The 19150-nt window shown below is 34.1% G+C and overlaps 1 protein-coding gene across 7 annotated transcripts in view; it reads right to left on the reverse strand.

Annotated features, from left to right (window-relative positions):
* Nucleotides 1-16066: 16066 nt before the first annotated feature.
* Jak2 (Janus kinase 2) overlaps nt 16067-19150 on the reverse strand; it is a 129614-nt gene continuing 126530 nt past the window's right edge. For all 7 annotated transcript variants that reach the window (XM_048806817.1, XM_048806815.1, XM_048806816.1 and 4 more), the window contains 2 exons: nt 17716-17829; nt 16067-17473 (listed from right to left, as the gene is read on the reverse strand). In XM_048806817.1, coding sequence (XP_048662774.1) covers nt 17366-17473; nt 17716-17829 — 222 coding nt within the window. In that variant the 3' untranslated portion in view covers nt 16067-17365. The remainder of the gene's footprint in view (nt 17474-17715; nt 17830-19150) is intronic.

A 19150-nucleotide genomic window follows, 5' to 3' on the forward strand; every position in this document is an offset into this window, starting at 1 on the left:
CCCCCCCCCCCCCCCCTTGGGCTTCAGATCAGTCTTCTACTGAGCTCGCAGGCTTCTTCTATTTGCATTTCAACTTAAGTCCTGGCTGAGGTCTGGAAGGAGCAGGAAAAACTGGAATTCTGAGTAGAAGCCTCATGCCTAAGGCATTTTAACCTTAAGTCATAATTTTCAGGTTTGGATGTTGAAAATTGTGATACAAGTTTAAGAAACAATTCACAAAATATCATACCTATATATCTTCCTACACTAGAAAAACTTGCTCACACAAAACTGAAAATAGGATCTTACTTGATAATATAAAAGCTACCATCAGAAGAAATTCCTTCAGGATCATTAAGCCACTTCCTTTGTTCTGAAGTTCCTAAAGTAGTATTAAGTTACATTAAATCACCTGAAAAAAAATCCAAAAGAGAACTATACACTACCATGTATATCCAAAATTAAGCTTTAAAAATTCCCAAGACTGTTGCTATTCAATGTCATTTCAATAAGCCAGACCAACATCCCAATCCAACACTTTCCTTTCCTAAATCCTACACACTGAGGGGAACAGATACCATGTCATAATTTACTATCCTTGCCCAAATTAATGCTCTGGTACACCTAGTGAAATCTTCACAGGCTACCCAGTTCAAAAATTGATGAAAAAATAAAACTAAATGATTGGGAGTTACTTGCCAACTTGGAAGTAGAGTTCTTTAATTTTCCATCCTAAGTATTTAAGTTCTCTGGCATGAATTATCTGAAATCATAAACTAAACAATTACCTAAACCCAACTTTTAATTGCAAGGTTGTGCAATGCTTCAAAAACCCATTCAGATACCAGATTGTTACAATAAAAAAAATCATCTTTTAGACACACATTCAGCCAAGATCATTCCCAAGAATCAATCTATAATATCAACACATTACTGCATTCATTGTCCTCTGTAGACAGAGGTGGAGTAATCCTTACAGTGCAGGGAAGGAAGAGGGAGTTCCCCGAAGCAAAATGGCTTTGGAAGCTGCTGGGAGTCCCTCAGTCCCTCCTTTTACTTACAGGGTTAGTTCCTCTGGTTTGGTCTGGCACCAGGCACCAAGCACTCTCCATATCTCCTAACTTTTCAGTAGTCAGCTCCCAAAAAGCTCATCTTACATTCTCGGCATGCAGTTGTTCGGAGTGCTAGGCTCCCCAAGAAAGCAGAGGGAAGGCTCCTCTAGAGTCCTCCCTGGGGTGTCAAAATTTGTAACTGAAAGTTTGGTTCCCATCCCCGAAGCCAATTAATGCCAATTTAACAATGAGGACAGGGTTTTGTGAAAAAGCAAAAGCGAGATATCAAAGTTCTTAAATCCCCAGCAGGCATTTCCCTCTGCAGTGGGTGCACTCAAGCCAGCCAACTATGGGAAAAGAAAACATTGCTTCCCTAATCCCATTTAACAAAGGGGAGTAAAGTTTATCAAAGTTCTTTAAATCATAGCAAAAAGGTGTAAAACATGAGATCAGAAAAGCTGGCGGTTCTATTAACTTTTGGTCCCTTACAGGAGAAGCATACTAGGGACATTCTTAGGCTAAAATTTAGCTAAAGTTACCTCCACACATCTAAGGCAGATTGGAACTTGGAACTCTGCATCTGTCCAAAGTAAAACAATGCCATCACACTTAACATCGACACAGACAAAAAGACACACAAAGACACAGATTCCCTTTTCAGATTGTCAAAAAAATGGAAGTGGGATGCTGGCTCCAAGCCAACTGGGGCCTTCCCTTCAGACAAACAGATTGGGGGAGCATCCCCCTCAGATTGGGTCTGACAACCCCAGATTGGGAGATTAGTTCTCTTGCCAGCGTGTTGGGGTGGAGACGGACAGGACAATAGAAACAAGCACACATAACACAAAATTCGCAGCGTGGCCACAGAATTTGCAGAGCGTCGTGGATTGCTACCCAGAAACTACAAGCAGAGGCGGACCGTGGATCCGTCAGCTACAAAATACTTTACCAAATACTTCTCAAAATACTTTACTAAAGGCAATCCACTCAGAACCCAGAAAGGAGCTGGGGACATCTCCCACAAACCGCATCAGCTGCCCTTCGGTGCATCCACCTGGACCTTTTGCCGACCACACAACACAGAACCAGAACCTGCAGGCAACCTGAGTACAGAAACTTACAGATCGGCAATGCCTTTACTTACCGGCTGGGTTTTCATCATCTCTCGGTCAGGGTGTCTGGGTAGGCTTATAACGGGGATCCCGGATGAGCCCCCATATGTTATGCTCGAATTCAGGACCCCCAAAAGACCACCAATCTAGCTCGGTCCTCTGCGTGCACACAGCAACTGGTGACGCTGAGAGGCCCCGAGCCCAGGGTTTGCAGCAGTTTTATACATTCTTTGGGGAAGGCAGGGACCCCACATACATCATAGCATCTCTCAGCAAATCATCACACACCACGGGAAAATCAAACAACTCTAAAACATGATTAGCCCATTCACTGGTGGGAACAAGTTGGGAAGGGGTGATTGGTTACTATAAAAGGGGGATTCATTTGAACTGATTGTTTAAGCCAAGAGGGGTGTTCGTGCTGAACTACAGGGTTTCCCAACACCATAAACTACTGGGAGGGTCATCTGGCATCCCAGGTATTTCCCTGTCTCATGCTGATTGGTGGCTGCTAGGGGGTTGCTATGGATCTCCACCTAGCCTGACTGAGTCAGGGACACCTGGCAGCAGATCTCTCCTGTTGTTTGTAGATAAGCAATTTAGCAGGGTAGGAATGTGCTTAGGAGTGCTCTGTAGGTCTTTCCAAGGACAAAGGTCATGTCCCTTCCTTGGACAGGCTTTGCTCTGAGATAGAGGCTGGTTTTTTACACTCTCTTTTCCAACCTTCCAACCTGCTAGAGCCAGCCCCGTCAGTCCCCACTAATTGCAGGTCTCATGAATCTAAGTAGAGCCTCTCTGGAGCCTCTTTAACCTGTGTGTCCCATACCCCGCCCTCTACTGCCCCTGGGTGAAATATACCCAATTTCTGACTTTTCTCATATTTTCTAGGCTCAGACAGGTCCACACAGAGCTAACTTCATACTCATGGATCTGGGTTTCCAGTTTCTGTGGGCTCCACCATACTGGAATCCCCAAATGGCTCCTGGTTGGGCTCTCCATGGATAATTGATAAGCTCAGGTAAACAGGTTTTTTGTTTTTTTCAGATCTGTTTAATGAGTCAAACAGTCTCTGATTCAGCTAGGGCAGACTGCTTACTCCTCCAGTCTCATGATTTTTCACTCTAAACCTGCTAAATACTTGCTAAGAATTGCTTTGTGGCCCAATATATGGTCTATTTTAGAGAAGGATCCATGTGCTGCTGAGAAGAAAGTGTATTCAGTTCTTGATGGATGAAATATTCTATATGTCTGTTAAGTCTAATTTATTAATTGCTTCATTAGTTCCATAGCTTCTTAATTTAGTTTTTATTTGGAGTGTCTAACCAGTGGTGATAAAGTTATGCTAAAGTCACCCAGTATTATTGTGTTGTGGTCTATTAGATTTTTGAAATTGAGAAGGTTTACTGGATATACATAGATGTTCCATTGTTTGGGGCATAAATATTTATGATTATTATATCATCCTGATATATAACTCAATTAAGCAGTATGAAATGACCTTCATAGTCCCTTATAATTAACTTTGGCTTGAAGTCCATTTTATCTGATATGAGAATAGAAACTTCTGCTTGTTTATTATGTCCATGTTAATGGTATGTTTTTCCCCATTCTTTTATCTTCAGTCTGTGGATGTCTTTGCTTATGAGGTGAGTCTCTTGGAGACAGCATATTGTTGGGTCTTGCTTTTTTATCCAATCTGCCAGTCTGTATCTTTTGATTGATGAGTTTAGGTCATTTACATCTAATGTTATTATTGATAAATGATTTTTATTCCCTATAATTTTGATTTATTTCTGGTTTTTAATTTGAATTAGTTTCCCCTATGATTGTCTATTCTTCTAGCATAGTTCCTTCCTTTGCTTGTTTTCATTTTGATTTTTCATTTCTTCTTCATGAAGTATTTTAATGAGAATATTTTATAGTGCAAGGTTTGTAGTTGTGAATTCTTTTAACTTTTGTTTATCATGGAAGGTTTTTATTTCATCATCAATTCTGAGGCTTAATTTTGCTGGCTATAGTATTCTTAGCTGTCATCCATTTTCTTTCAGAGATTGGTATATATTATTCTACGACCTTCCAGCTTTGAGGGTCTGGATTGAGAAATCATCTGAGATCCAGATTATCTAAATGTGATATTTCATTTTTCTCTGGCAGCCTTTAAAATTCTGTCATTGCTGTGTATGTTAGTGATTTTCATAATAATGTGCCTTGGTGTGGGTCTGTTGTAATTTTGTATATTTGGGGTCCTCAAGCCTCCTGTATTTGGTGTTCCATTTCATTCTTAAGATTTGGGAAATTTTCTGATATTATTTCATTTAAAAGGTTGTGCATTCTTTTGGTTTGAATCTCTGAGCCTTCATCTATTCTGATAAATCTTAAGTTTGGTCTTTTCATGTTATCCCATATTTCTTGAAATTTCTATTCATGCACTCTTTACATTTTTCCCATGGTCAACCTTATTTCTAGATTATATATTTTTTCTTCATTGCCTGAAACAAGGTTTTCCAAGTGTTCTAGTATATTGGTGATACTTTCCATCATGAAATTCATTTGGAGGCACAGAATAGCCAAAAAAAAAAATCCTTAGTGAGAAAAGTGAAGCAGGAGGCATCACAACATCAGACCTTAAATTATATTGGAGAGCTGTAGTCACAACAACAACAAGGTGTTGGCACCAAAACAGACATGAAGACGAATGGTTCAGAATAGAAGACACAGAGATAAACCCACATACAGTTATCTCACACTAGACAAAAACCATAAACATATATTGGAGAAAAGATAGCCTCTTTAACAAATGATGCTAGGAAAACTGAAAATCCATATGTAGTAGGTTGAAATTGAACTCCTTACCCTGCACAAAACTCAACTCAAAGTGAATCAAGGATCTTGGCATTAGACCAGGGACCCTGTACCTACTAGAAGAAAATGTAGACCCAAATCTCCATCATGTTGACTCGGAAACTAATTTCCTCAGTAAGACTCCTAAAGCACAACAAATAAAATCAAGAATCAATAAATGGGATGACATCAAACTAAAAAGCTTCTTCATAGCAAATAAAACAATCAAGAATGTGAACATAGAGCCTATACAATGGGAGAAAATCTTTGCCACCTACACCTCAGATAGAACATTATTCTCCAGGATATAAAAATAACTCTAAAAACTTAACACCAAAAAACCCAATAACCCAATAAATAAATGAGCAAAGAAACTGAGCCAGCACTTCATAAAAGAAGAAATATGAATGGTCAGCAAATATATCAAAAACTGTTCAATATCTCTAGCAATTAGCAAAATACAAAAAGAAAAAGAAAAGAAAAAGATTCCTCAGAAAACTTGAAATGGAACCACCATTTGACCCAGTTATCCAACTCCTCAGCTTATACCCAAAGGACTTAAAATCAGCATACTAGAGTGAAACAACCACATCAATGTTTAGCAGCTCAATTCATAATAGCCAATCTATAGAACCAACCTCAGTGCCCTTCAACAGATAATGGATAATGAAAATATGGTATATATACACAACGGAATATTACTCAGACATAAAAAAGAATGAAATTATGGCATTTGCTGGTAAATCGATAGAACTGGAGACTATCATGCTAAGTGAAATAAACCAATCCTAGAAAACCAAAGGCCAAATGTTCTCTCTGATATGCTAACATGTGATAAGGGCAGGGGGAGGAATAGAAGTACATTAGATTAGACAAAGGGAATGAAGGGAAGGGTGGGAGGATGAGAATAGGGAAGACAGTAGAATGAATGAGACATAACTTTCTTATGTTCAAATATGAATACACAATTAGTATAAGTTCACATCTTACAGAACCACAAGAATGGACAGTTATACTCCATGTATGTGTAATATGTCAATATACATTCTACTGTCATGTATAACTAAAAAGAACAAACAAAAAATTTTTTAAAAAAGAAAAACAATTGAAGTCCACCTGGCTAATACCAGTTCTTGTCAGTAGGTTCTCCTTGTATTTTTGTGGTCCATATATTAGGCTTTTAGAGGTAATACCTATCCCTAGATGTTGGAATAATCCTAAATTTTTAAGAGGTAGTTCAATTACCTCACTTAATTCCCTGATCTCTTTAGAGAACTCACAAGTTCAGAATAAGAAATATTCCCAGTGTTCTCATTAAACATGCCACAAGCCAGTGAATTTTGGCAAATATCAATGAAAAATACTTTTGTAACTGGCCACTGTGTACTCTTGATAAGTTGTCAATGAATGGACATTTACTGTTTTATCAATAAACATTTCTTCCATGAGTTCCTGAAGTGTTTCACTCACAATCTGATCAATACTTTATCCCTCCTTCAGATCATTTTGAGAATTTTAATACTGATTGGTAAGTTCCTTTAGTTGTTGCTTTAACTGTTTAAGAGAGATGGTTCACCCTTTGTGTTCCCAAACCATTTTTTGATAGCCTTGAAACTTGCTGTCTTTAGAGTATGCTTTGATGAAATACCATATTTATGGGGGATGCTGAGAATGGCTAAGGTTACTGGGGTGGGCAAAGAGGTAAAAATGAGAGGAGAGCGGTACTGGAACAAAGAATATGAATGGTCCTGCCCATCCCAATATCTCTTAAGGAAATCAAAAAGAAAACGTTTTTTGTTAGGGCTGAGGTTGTGGCTCAGCGGTAGAGTGTTCGCCTAGCATGTGCAAGGTGCTGGTTTTGATTCTCAGCACCACATAGAAGTAAATAAATAGAATGAAAGTATTATGTGCAACTACAACTAAAAAATAAATTAAAAACAACATTTTATGTTTACCTTTATATTCACCATTTCTTGATCTTTTCATTTCTTTATTGTGGAATCAAGCTTCCAGGTAATATAATTTTCTTATTGTCTGAAGATCTTCCTTATTTATTTATTGTAGTAAGGTAATAATGAATTCTCTCAGCTTTTGATTTCCTGAGAAGTCTTTATTTTGGATAATAAATTTTATGTCTTTACTTTGGAAAATATTCTTGTTTTGGAGGATATTGTATAAATTTTAAGTTAATAGTTGATTTTGTCCCTTCACATAGCTTTATTTTTTATTTTCATTCTGCTGAGGGTTCATGATCTTCTTGAACCCCTGGTGTTATTGTTTGAAATTTAAGACATTTTCAGTCATTAACTCTTTGAATAATTTCTACTTCTTTAAAATTTAATTATTTGTTTATTTATTTATTTTTTGTATGTGTGGTGCTGAGGATTGAACCCAGGGCCTTGTGCATTTGAAGCAAGCACTCTACCAAGTAAGCTATATCCCCAGCCCCACTTCTACTTTTTTATTCTGTGTCTTCAATATGAACACAAGTTATAATTCTTGAGGGTATTCCACAGGTCAGTGAAGTTCTGTTTGAGTTTTTGCCTTGTTTAAGTCTTTTCTTCTTTGTGCTTCAATTTAAGATAGCTTCTATTCTCACTCACATCCTGCATGGGCGAGGGAAAGGGTTCTGTCAGAGGGTTAGGTTGGCTGAGAAATAAAAGCTAAGAAAATAGTACTACAAAATAAACACAAAGCACCAGAAATATGTTTTCAGAGTGGAGGCAGCAACAGGCCAAGCAGACCAGAGGGATGCAGCTTCTAACTAAGAGCCTGCACACACTTTATTTATGCCGGAACAGATCAAAAGGATTCAATAGAAACTTCTTCACAAAAACAGGATAGGGGTGGGGACAGGTAGACTGTTCGGTTCTTAATGGGTCATGCTCATCTCCGGTGTTTTGTGAAAACTTTGGCAGAGCTGAAGAGGAGTCACATGTATCAGGCAGTCTCAAACCAGCAGGGTTGCCACTGGGAGTCCCAGATACCAGATACTTTCCTACCCAATGGCTTCTATCCCAATTTAGTTCACACACATTTCATGGATGGCTTCCCACATTCTATATTGGAATTATACAGTACACCTCACTTGTTTCTCTTTTCTAATGGAGCACAATCTTGCCTACCATCCAATGTCTGAATTGAGGTGTTTTTTATGTTTTATCCAGTTCTCTATTTGTATATGGGGGGAATCAAGTCTGGTTACAATGACTCTATCATGGACCAAAGCAAAAGACTCTGCTTCATGTTTTAGGAAATAGTAACAACACTAGATATGGGTGAACCATCAAATTGACAGTGTCAGCTGGTAGTTTCACTTCAAGCTTCAATGAGATAAAAGTTTATTAAAAGAAAATATTCTCCTGTTTCTATTATCAAATTTACAAATCTACCCATATTACCCTCCATTTTACTATCTTTCCTCTAAATACAACTATAGAAGTACCCACATCTATTCAAGACTCATTTCTTTTCCTGTGCTCTGGATTCCATTCAGGAAATCAATGCTTTTGTAATTTTCTTCCCCATATCATTCCCTCACTCTATTGTTCACCCCATCAGTATATAAATTTGGTATAATATCTCACAACTAAAAAACAAGAGTCCTCTTCACCCCATTAAACTGTCATGTTATTGTTTTGTTTCCCTTCATGGCAAAATTCTCAAGAGGATCTGCTTTCACAATTACCACTTCCTTGCCAACCTCATCACCTCTTCAACCTGATCCAGTCTGGAAGTTATCCTTCCACTATACTGAGTTTACCCATCTGTTCAATGTGGCTAGTTCTGGTGGTCAATTTATGGTACCCCTATTACTTGATTCTTCCTACAACTCAATTGCTCTCTACAATTAAAACAACTGTTTTCTATAATTTTTGTCTCTTGCCATAAGACCTCATTATCCTTTTTTCCCTTTTAGTTCAAATGACCATTCATTGCCTTTCCTTGCTGACTCTTCTTCATCAGTCTAACTTGTAAATGTCAGACTGTCTGGGTCTTGCCTCTAGTTGCCTCATTTCTCTAACACTTCTTTAAGTTACCATTACATGTGTTATTTTAAATGCCAATCATCACCACTTGAAATCTATTAGCCATCTCAAATTTAACATATTCAAAAAAAGAGAATTCTGTCTAAACTCACTTTTCCCCTGCTAGTAAATAGCTCATACCAACCAAAACTTGAGACATCCCATGATCCTGCTCTCTCATCCTTTTAATCCAATATACCAATAATATGGTTTTCTACTCTTCATTTCTATCACTACCTCCCTAGTCCAAGAAGCAGTCAAGAAATACACGGTAAATAAGCCAGTTGAGATGAGATGAAAAATTACTGTTGGAGAGTAGTGGGAGATAAATATAAGAAAGTTTAAGGTGTGTTTTGGAGGTCTTGGAATGACAGAAGCCTAGTTTAAAAGGGTAGCAGCACCAGGTGTAGTGGCACATACCTGTAATACCAGGACACTAAGGAAGGAGGACTACCTACGCTCAAGAGTTTAAGACCAGCCTGTGCAACATACCAGATCCCACCTCAAAATCAAACTAAACAAATATAATAACATGGGGTGGGGAACAGAGGGAAGTATTATTTTTGTGCATGAGTCTCCTGAAAAGTAATACTTTTTTCATAATTTAAAATATGTTGCCATAACAGTTGTTAAAATTATGATGAAAAACAGCTAATGGAAGTAATACTAAGACACAGTTAGAAAGGTAGTCAAATTCAAGAAAAGAAAGAAAGAAAGAAAGAAAGAAAGAAAGAAAGAAAGAAAGAAAGAAAGAAAGAAAGAAAGAAAGAAAGAAAGAAAGAAAGAAAGAAAACCACCAAGGTAGACCTTACCCCAGGGGTCCCTTCTTTTTTTTTTTTAATTTGTTTTAGTTATACATGACAGTAGAGTCTATTTTGACATATTTATACAAACATGGAGTGTATCTTATTCTAGAATCCCAGTCTTGTAGATATACACTATGTTGAGATTCACTGTGGTATATTCATATATCTATGTCGGAATAATTCCACTGCCTTTCCTATTCTTATCCCTCCTCCTGTCCCTTTATTCCCCTTTGTCTAATCCAATGAACTTCTATTCTTCCCCACCCTACCCCCTTATTGTGTGTTAGTATCCACATATCAGAGAGAAACATTCAACTTTTGTGTTTTGGGGGATTAGCTTATTTTACTTAGCACAATTGTTTCCAGATCCATCCATTTACCAGCAAATGTCATAAAATCATTCTTTTTGAAGTTAAATTTTGGTTCTGTCTCTGGTGAGTCTGGGATCATGGATTTTTTCCTCTAGGAAATGGGAAGAAACAGAAAACTTTTGAGAAGAGTGACACGTTTAAAATTGTATTACAGGAAGAATGGCCTGTGATGTGAAAGACATTATAATGAGAAAAGGTAGGAAGACTAATTAGGAGTTTATTACAATAGTCCATACCAAAAAAATTATAAGGGAGTATAAGAGAAGAGGTGACAGAAACACTAAGAAAGAGGAGAAAGTGCATATGGTTAAAAACAAGAGTCAAAGGGGTGGAGGTGTATCTCAGTGGCAGAGCACTTGTTTACCATGTGCAAGGCCCTAGATTCAATCCTCTAACAACAAAAAATAAAAACAAAAATAAAATACATAAAAACAAAAGTCAAAGGTTTTTACTTACATTTTGAGTTGAGATGACTAATACAGTTGTGGTGCCATTATTATGACCAAGTATATTAAGAATGGAAGCTGTTTTGCAGTGAAAATATGAGTTCTGCCTAGTTCTGACATCTATGAATGAGAGTTCTGAAGTGTGATTTTACTTGGTATAATTGGTGTAATTATCTGGATCATTCACCATCATACAAATAGCTTTACAATCTTGGTTCTAGGTTAACATTCCAAAGGTAATTGATTTAATTTAAATAGAATGTCTATTTGATAGATATATATATATATATATATATATATATATATATATATATATATATATAACTGAAACTGCTCAAATTTTCTTTATCACTCATTTTCTTCTACAGCAAATTCATCAGAAGTCACTTCATTTTAGTAACATGTTATTGAATGTTCTGTTGTTTTCTTAGGTATTTGCAAGTTGTTTTTATGATGCTTTCTAAAGATACAACTTGGCCATGTCTCACTAATAGTAACAACCCCTTGACAAACTTGAACATCTTTGTTCACCAACATTTAGCACAACGTCTTATTCAGTGAAGTCTCTCAAAATAAATTGTGATAAATAATTATGATTTGCTTACAACCTAAGCTTACTGAAAATAATTTAGCATGCTGTAGTAGAAAGAGCATTTATTAATTCCAGAAGACAGCTTGGCTTTGCTCTTGACCAGATCTGTAATGTGGGCACATTAAGGTAACTGCTTTGGACTTAGTTTGCTCAGCTGTAAAACGAATGGTTTCAAATAAATTTGATTCTTTTCTAGTACTTCAGTACTCTTTAATGTAGCAAATATTTTAGTGACTTTTGGAAAGTAGGGTTCAGTTCCTCAAGCAAATAGACAGATGTCTAGACTTGAATCCAATTTAAATCCTTATATTTTGACCTTGTATTCTGAGGAGCTAAGATCATCCAGTCCAAATTTTTTTAAATTTAAACTTTCTCTTGTCATCTTACAAAAGATGGTATTATTCCCTAGATACAAAGACTTCCTTTAAAATTGTTTAACAATTAAATTCTTTTGTTTGGAAAATAGGATGTAGTGATTCAACTAGAAATACATTCAAATAATTTCCACTAGGAACTGAAATGCTTTGGTCACCTTGCTTCCAGGGCAATATAACCACAGATCACTGCAGGCTATCTAGCTGATTTCTGCTTAATATGTATTGCTGCCAAAGCTATTAAAGGCAGCCCAGCCAAGTGGGGGTTACAAATTCTGACATTGGAGTCAGACTGCCTGAGTTCAAATTCTAGTATTCTTTCTTTCTACATGTAGGACTTGAGAATTTACTATGTCTTGCTAAACTCCAGTTTCTATATACTTAAATATGAGATAATTCTTCCTATTCATATAGTTATAAAATGAGATAATCCACATAGGAGGATACTATCCCTTCCCAAAGTAATCTCTATATTCAGTGTAACCTCTATCAAAATCTGAATGACTTTTTATTTTTTTGTAAAAGTAGAAAACATATTCTAAAATTCATGTGAAATCTCAGGGGACCCTAAAAGTAGCCAAACCAGTCTTTAAAAAAACTTTCTACAAAGTTACAGTGAGGCAATAATATAAGTATAGTCATTTAAGACTATATTTAAGTCATTTAGTGGAATAGAGAACAGAGAAATAAACTGTTGAGTGTTTGGTCAAAAGATTCTCAACAAGGGTGCCAAGATCAATTAGTTAGGAAAGGAGTTTTATCAATAAGTGGTGCTAGGACAACTCAATATGTATATGTAAAGGAATGGAATTGAAACATTACTTTATGTCACCTAGAAAAATTAACTCCAAATGGATTATAGACCCCTGAAAAAAATCAAACACTTAGAAGAAAACTTAAGAGCAAAAGCTTCATGAAATTGAATTTGGCATTGATATTTTGGTTATGACATCAAAAGCAAATGCAACAAATGTTTAATCCCTTGATTTTGTTGGAATATTTATTTAACAAGGAATTTTTAATTGATACCATCAAGATTTACCCTCAAAGAAAATAATCCAGGATTCCTTTGCTATGTCAATAAATGGTTTATCTATCTATTCTTTATTTTCAATATGTGAACAAGATTTAGGACATTATGAAAATACTTAAGAGGTCATGATTTCACTATTACACCTTGAAAGTTGTAGGTAGTTAGCACTGTGGTATTAATGACTGGGTGCATATGCTAAAAGATCTGCAGCGATATATAACGTGGATATAGTCCTCAGAAAACTCGGAATGAAACCATTAATGACCCCCATATCCCACTCCTTGGTCTATACCCAAAAGTCTTAAAATCAGCATATTATAGTGACACAGCCACGACAATCTTTATAGCAGCACAATTCACAATAGCTAAACTATGGAACCAACCTAGATGCCCTTAAATAGATGAATGGATAAAGAAACTGTGGTATATGTACACAATGGAATATTATTCAGCATTAAAAGAAAAAAAAATTATGGCATCTGCAGGTAAATGGGTGGAATTGGAGAATATCATGCTAAGCAAAATAAGCGAATCCCCAAAAATCAAAGGCCGAATGTTTTCTTTCCTGGTAAGCAGATACTAATTCACAATAAGTGTGTGTGTGGGGGGGCACTAGGGAAGAATAGTTACCATAGATTAGGTAGAGGGAAGTTAAAGAAGGGGAAGGAAAAGGAGAGGATATGGTGATAGGAACGATAGTAGAATGAAACAGACATTATTACCTTATGTACATATATGACTGCAAAACCGATGTGATTCTACAACATGTACATTCAGAAAAATGAAAAATTATACCCCATCTATGTATGATACATCAAAGTACATAAGTGAATTATACTGTCATATATAACTAATTAAAACAAATTTTAAAAACTAACAAAAAAAAGAAAGAAAGGGGAAGGGCTCTACCAAGAATTTAAGCATTAAAATGTAGCTCAACTATTTGAGCAAGTATAAGAATAAGAATGACCTACACAATGATTAGAGCCAAGATTTTGGCATTTGATTGAGTTTTCCCTACACTAAGCTTCCACGTTAAGTACAATAATCATAAGATAGTAAAAGTTCAAGATATTGGGGAAAAAATTTCTGTTAGGACACAAATAATCTCAGATTTGTCCTTTTCCCACCTCTTAGTCATTTCTCTTTAGGTCACAATTTCCAATCTCTTTTTAGGAAAAAGGTTGTCTTCTCCAATAAAGTCTCAATTTTTAGAATCATCTTCCTCTGAAATAATAGTTTTGAAATTAATGGTGGCTCCTTAAGAAGTGTAATGGTATGCTCAATGTCCTAGTGTTGAACTTCAACATTTTTTCAAAGTCTTTCAACAAAAAGGTTAAAACTTGGTTCCAATTTTCTTTGTAAACAATTCCTCACTCCTATTGTCAAGAATTTCTATTCAACAAACTGCAATGTACTATTATATGACTAATAAAGGAAAACATGGTTATTAGGAGATTTGTGCTACCTTCAAAATTACTGGTAGAAATAAATAAGTATTCAAAATCACTCCTAAAAATGAAAGAAAAGAAAGTCCTGGGAGAACTGGGCGGAAATAGTGTGTGACCATTATTTTGTAAATGATTTCTGAACATCAGTCAAAGAATGCTATCAATCAACACAAAGCAATTCTTACTTGTCCTTTAGCTCTGGGCCACCTGCAGTTTATATTTGTATCTCAAGGCCTTTTCTAAGAAGATTGAAAGTATTTTCATTGGTGCTGTTCTAATGAAGTATCTGAAAAATTTCAAGCAAATTCTCAAATTTCAAACAAAGTCTCAAACAAATTTCCTTTTTGCTTTTTCTCCAATTAAAAATTGAGGAATCTTAAATGTTACTCGGGACATAAAAATAATAATGTCTAATGTAAGACACTGCACATTTAGGATACACATAAAGGTTCATTGTTACAGAAACCTTCAACAGAACTATCTGCAGAAGAAGAAAGTATTATGTATGTATTTGAGTAGTCTTCCACTGTGTTCACATTTGAATACCATGTCAGGTTTATCTTTCTCATTTGTTTCTATTTACTTTAGTATCTTTGATTTCTTTAGTTCTTAACTTCAGTAGATATGCTCCAACAAATCATGTAGTAACATGCTACCAGAAAATTCAGTCTCTGAGATTTGTATCTGCTCAAAGCATTTGAAGGATTCTAAACCTTTTCAGTAAAAATACCATCTACTTACATCTACTTATCTTTTTTTGGTGAAAAAATACCTAAACATTTTCATCTATGTACATAATTGTGATTTGTTAGGTAACATTACAAAAGAAAAACAATATCTGAACATCTATTACTTTGGTCTTTCAATTTTGTTGGAACATGCTAATAGTACAATAAAGACATTAACATCATCTCAATAAATTGAGCACATAAGGCACTCCATGGAAAATGGCTCCCTAGATAGAGAAATATAGACATTTTCTAATGTTTATTACACAATAAAACTGTTTAAATAAAATTCAAGTATCAGAATTTACACCTGTGATAAAAATTTCACTTAACTTTAAAGCAGAACTATTGGATTATAAGAAAGTGCTGTTCCACAACAAATGGTAGTACCTCAGCAGCACACACAAATAGCATTAAAAAGTGATCTTTCCTAAAGCAAGTGCCCAGGGATATAGAGAATTACTTATATTAATATTACATAACATATTGAAATACGTACAGAACACTTAAGTAAACATTTTCCCCTCATTTCTGAAGAATGTGAAGAAACATTTGGCATTAACTGATAGATACCATAATTACCTGTTTCTTTTATAGAACCAAATTAACATAGATACAGGGTTAACTTCTTACATAGAGCCAAAATAAAAATTTAAAATATTCCAAACTCTCATTGTAAAAGAAATCTACTGAAAACTTTGAAATTTTACAATAAAGTAGTCTCTTTAGAAACTTAAGAATATTGTGATTCGTTAGGTGACATTAAGAATATGTATGTGGGATTCTTTAAAACTAAAAAAAAAATGAAACATTAAAACAAAGATACTTTTTTAAAGAAAACAAAATGCTACAGAAATTTGAGAAGAAATTAAGTACTTAAGTTTTAGTACAAAGTCTGAAATTAAGCATATTATATTTGCTGCTTTCATATGAAAAGTAGTAGAATCTCTCTCTTACTTGAAAGTCTACATAAATACCTATTATACTCAATTTTAATCAAAATATCTATCAGAAATCTTTTTTAAAAAATTGAATACACTCTCATTTTAGATGACATCTATATCTGGTATCTACTAAAATACCTTATAGACAAAGAATGCAAGAAGCATTTCTTTACTTTCCTTCCCTTCAACCCAAAATCAGAAATCTTAAAGTACATGTTTTACAAAATGGCATATACCACTGAAAATAAAGAAGTCATTTCCTTCTTAACTATTATTAAACTTTGTATAATTAATACACATACACACACGTGCACACACACAAACCCACCATATTTTATTTTAGGTATGGGATCTAAATGGAGTCACAGTAAAACGTATGACAACAACAAATTCTTTACACTTATATGAAAATATGTATGTTCTCTCTCCTTTTCCTTAAAGCTATACATCATGAATTTTCTACTGGAATTTTTGAATCAAATTATTATAAGCATATTTTTTCACCAATTTACCTCTTTTGTGTAGGAGACACTCTAAAAAAAATCTATGACTGCAATAGAAAGTTTGGAAACCACTCAAATACATACTCTTTAGAAAAATAATTCTTAATCCAATATGCATCTTAATGAGCTTGTACATTTTAGAAATTATTTTATGGCTTATGTTTAAATGTAATGCATTACCACAGGTTCCAGGGATTGAAGAATCTTATTGGCAGTCAACAGCTCAAGGGATGACAATATTTCCAGCATTCTTAATCTCAAAAATTTTAAAGAATACTATTCATTATAGTCTTAGAAAAGTCTGAAGATACTTCTATCAAAAAAAAAAAAAAAAAAAAAAAAACATACTTACCACAAACAGATACAAGTGAAACAAATAAGAAAATAGATTGTGTTATGTCTTTGTAAGCTTGTTCCATTTCAAAATGTGTTCCTTAGACGGTCAGGGAAATTTCCTATACAAATAAAACTAGACTTTTGTTCCCTCTGCTTTGAAAAATATTTACAGTACATGAAACTACAAGTCAAAAGTATAAGCCTGCTTAATATTGCCAGACAGTGACACAGATGAACAAGAACACAAAGTTGCTTATTCAATTTCTTAAACATCTTAATTTGTTTGCATAATGAAGTTATTTAAATCAATTATGGAAAAATTAGAAAACATTACTAATGAACATCAGCCCTTGTGTATCTCACACAAGATGCCAAAGTATAATACATTCACTGTGGTAAAAACTGTACATATATATTCTATGTATCTTTAACATTGAAAAATTTACATTATAATATTTCATCTCTCAAAAAACTGAGTTGAAAAAGAGTCTATTTTATCTTTTGCTAGAGGAGAAGATGTAACTGACAAAATTCATGATACTTTTCACAAACTTTCTTGCTCAAGACGCTTCATTAGTATCCTCTACAGATGGCTGAATGAAGAAAAATTCACAAAAGTTTGAAGTTTTGAGCAAGTATTTTCACATCTTTGCCAGCGGGCATCATGGTTTATATAAGAATGATATGTGTAAATATAGTCCATAGCATTGTGAAATATAAAACTTTCTTTTCTAAGTGTACTTTGGTCTCAGTTTAAACACGATTTCTTTCATCCAGACATGCTGTCCCTTATTTGATCCACTCGAAGTGCTAGGTCCCTGAAGGTGGGGCGTTGATTTACATTATTGTTCCAGCACTCTGTCATGATCATATAAATCTGTAAAAGAAAAAAAATTTACAATAAACCCTAAGTATCATCTTTTTAATTGGTGGAAAATGAATTTGGAATTTCTATTTAATTTTCCGATAGATTACATATTTCATAGCTATGCCTCGATTCTCAGTCATCTATTTGTGCTATTTATGTAAAAGCTCAGCAATTTCAGTGACCTAAAATCGTAGAGTAAAAAGAAAAAGAAAACACATGATTACTGTGAATTAAAAAAAAAAAAATGCTACCTCATCTGGGCATCCATCTGGCCTTGGTAATCTTCCATTACTCTTCAGGAGTTCTATCAAATGGAACACAATCATCTGTCCTTGCTTGTCATTGCCAATCATACGCATAAATTCCTGAAATACAAATTCATATTTTAATGATGTTTTTGTAGTTTTAATTTGAATTCTTTCTCAACTTCTTCTAGTAAATGGGAAAAATTCAGTTTATGTATTATTTTAAACTTTTTCAAAAAACAGACTATATTAAGAATCATAAACTTCCTTTTCAGTCATATTTCAGAAAAGACTTAAATGGGTATGGAACCTCTTTAATTCCATTTCCACAACTTTTCTTGAGAAAGGCCAGAAACGCATAAACTAAAAATGTATTACTTAAGGTTTTTTTTATTGTTGTTTTTAACACATCTTATTATATTTTAGTTGAAATGAAAAGTTGAATGTAAAAGGGGACATGAAAAAAGAAAATGCAGGATGAATATTTAAGCATAAATGAAATGCAGAGGAAGTTTCCATATGCTAAAGATCCATAAAATTCTGAATTATAAGTTGGAAAATATTTACAATAAACATATCATGTTTATTTTAAATACAGAGAACTATTATAAATTGGTAAGAAAAATTACCAATGCAAAAATAGGCAAAGCATAGAAGAGACAATTTACACACACACATACTTTAAACATTCAATAAATACATACTCAACACACCAATAAGAAAAATGCAAGTAAAATAAAAAGATAACAACTCTCATATAGATTTCACAAAATTACATAAAAACAATTGCTAGTATTGGCAAATAATAAAATGTATGTCCCTGATCATTGCTGTTAAAATATAATCTTGTACAATTTTTCTTTATTATTTTGAAATGATTTAGAACCTTTACAAAAAGAAAGCTTTTACTAGCTCATGACCTTTCACCTATAATTATACTTTTATTCTAATAAACATAGATAAACAAATATTTATGTAGGACTGTTCATTAAGTTCACTTAAGTATTATATTGAAATGTTACGTAAATAAATGAAGATTAGAAAGCGTCCAGAAATACATACCCTTATGATGGAATTCTACTTAGAAATTAGTAATGATATTTTTAGTAAATATTTCTTAATATAGTAAAATACCAAAAATGTAATAATGAAATAGCAGGATAGCAAACTGTACATTATAACCTTAGTTTTATAAACCAATACATAAAATTTAACATTTGTATATAAAATAAAAAGAGGCCAAGAAGAACATATATCACAATATTAATGTGGTTGTTTCTGAGTAATTGCATTAGAGATGACTTTTATTTTTCATATTTTCCTATACTGAAAACAAATCTGAAATGAACAGAAAAAATTACTTTGAAAGATTTAACTGGAATGATTGAGATTATTAAATTTACTTAAAATAATATTAAGAGATGCTTTGGCTTGGATGTAA

This window comes from Marmota marmota, unplaced genomic scaffold (assembly GCF_001458135.2).
Source record: "Marmota marmota marmota unplaced genomic scaffold, marMar, whole genome shotgun sequence".
Classification (NCBI taxonomy): Eukaryota; Metazoa; Chordata; class Mammalia; order Rodentia; family Sciuridae; genus Marmota; species Marmota marmota.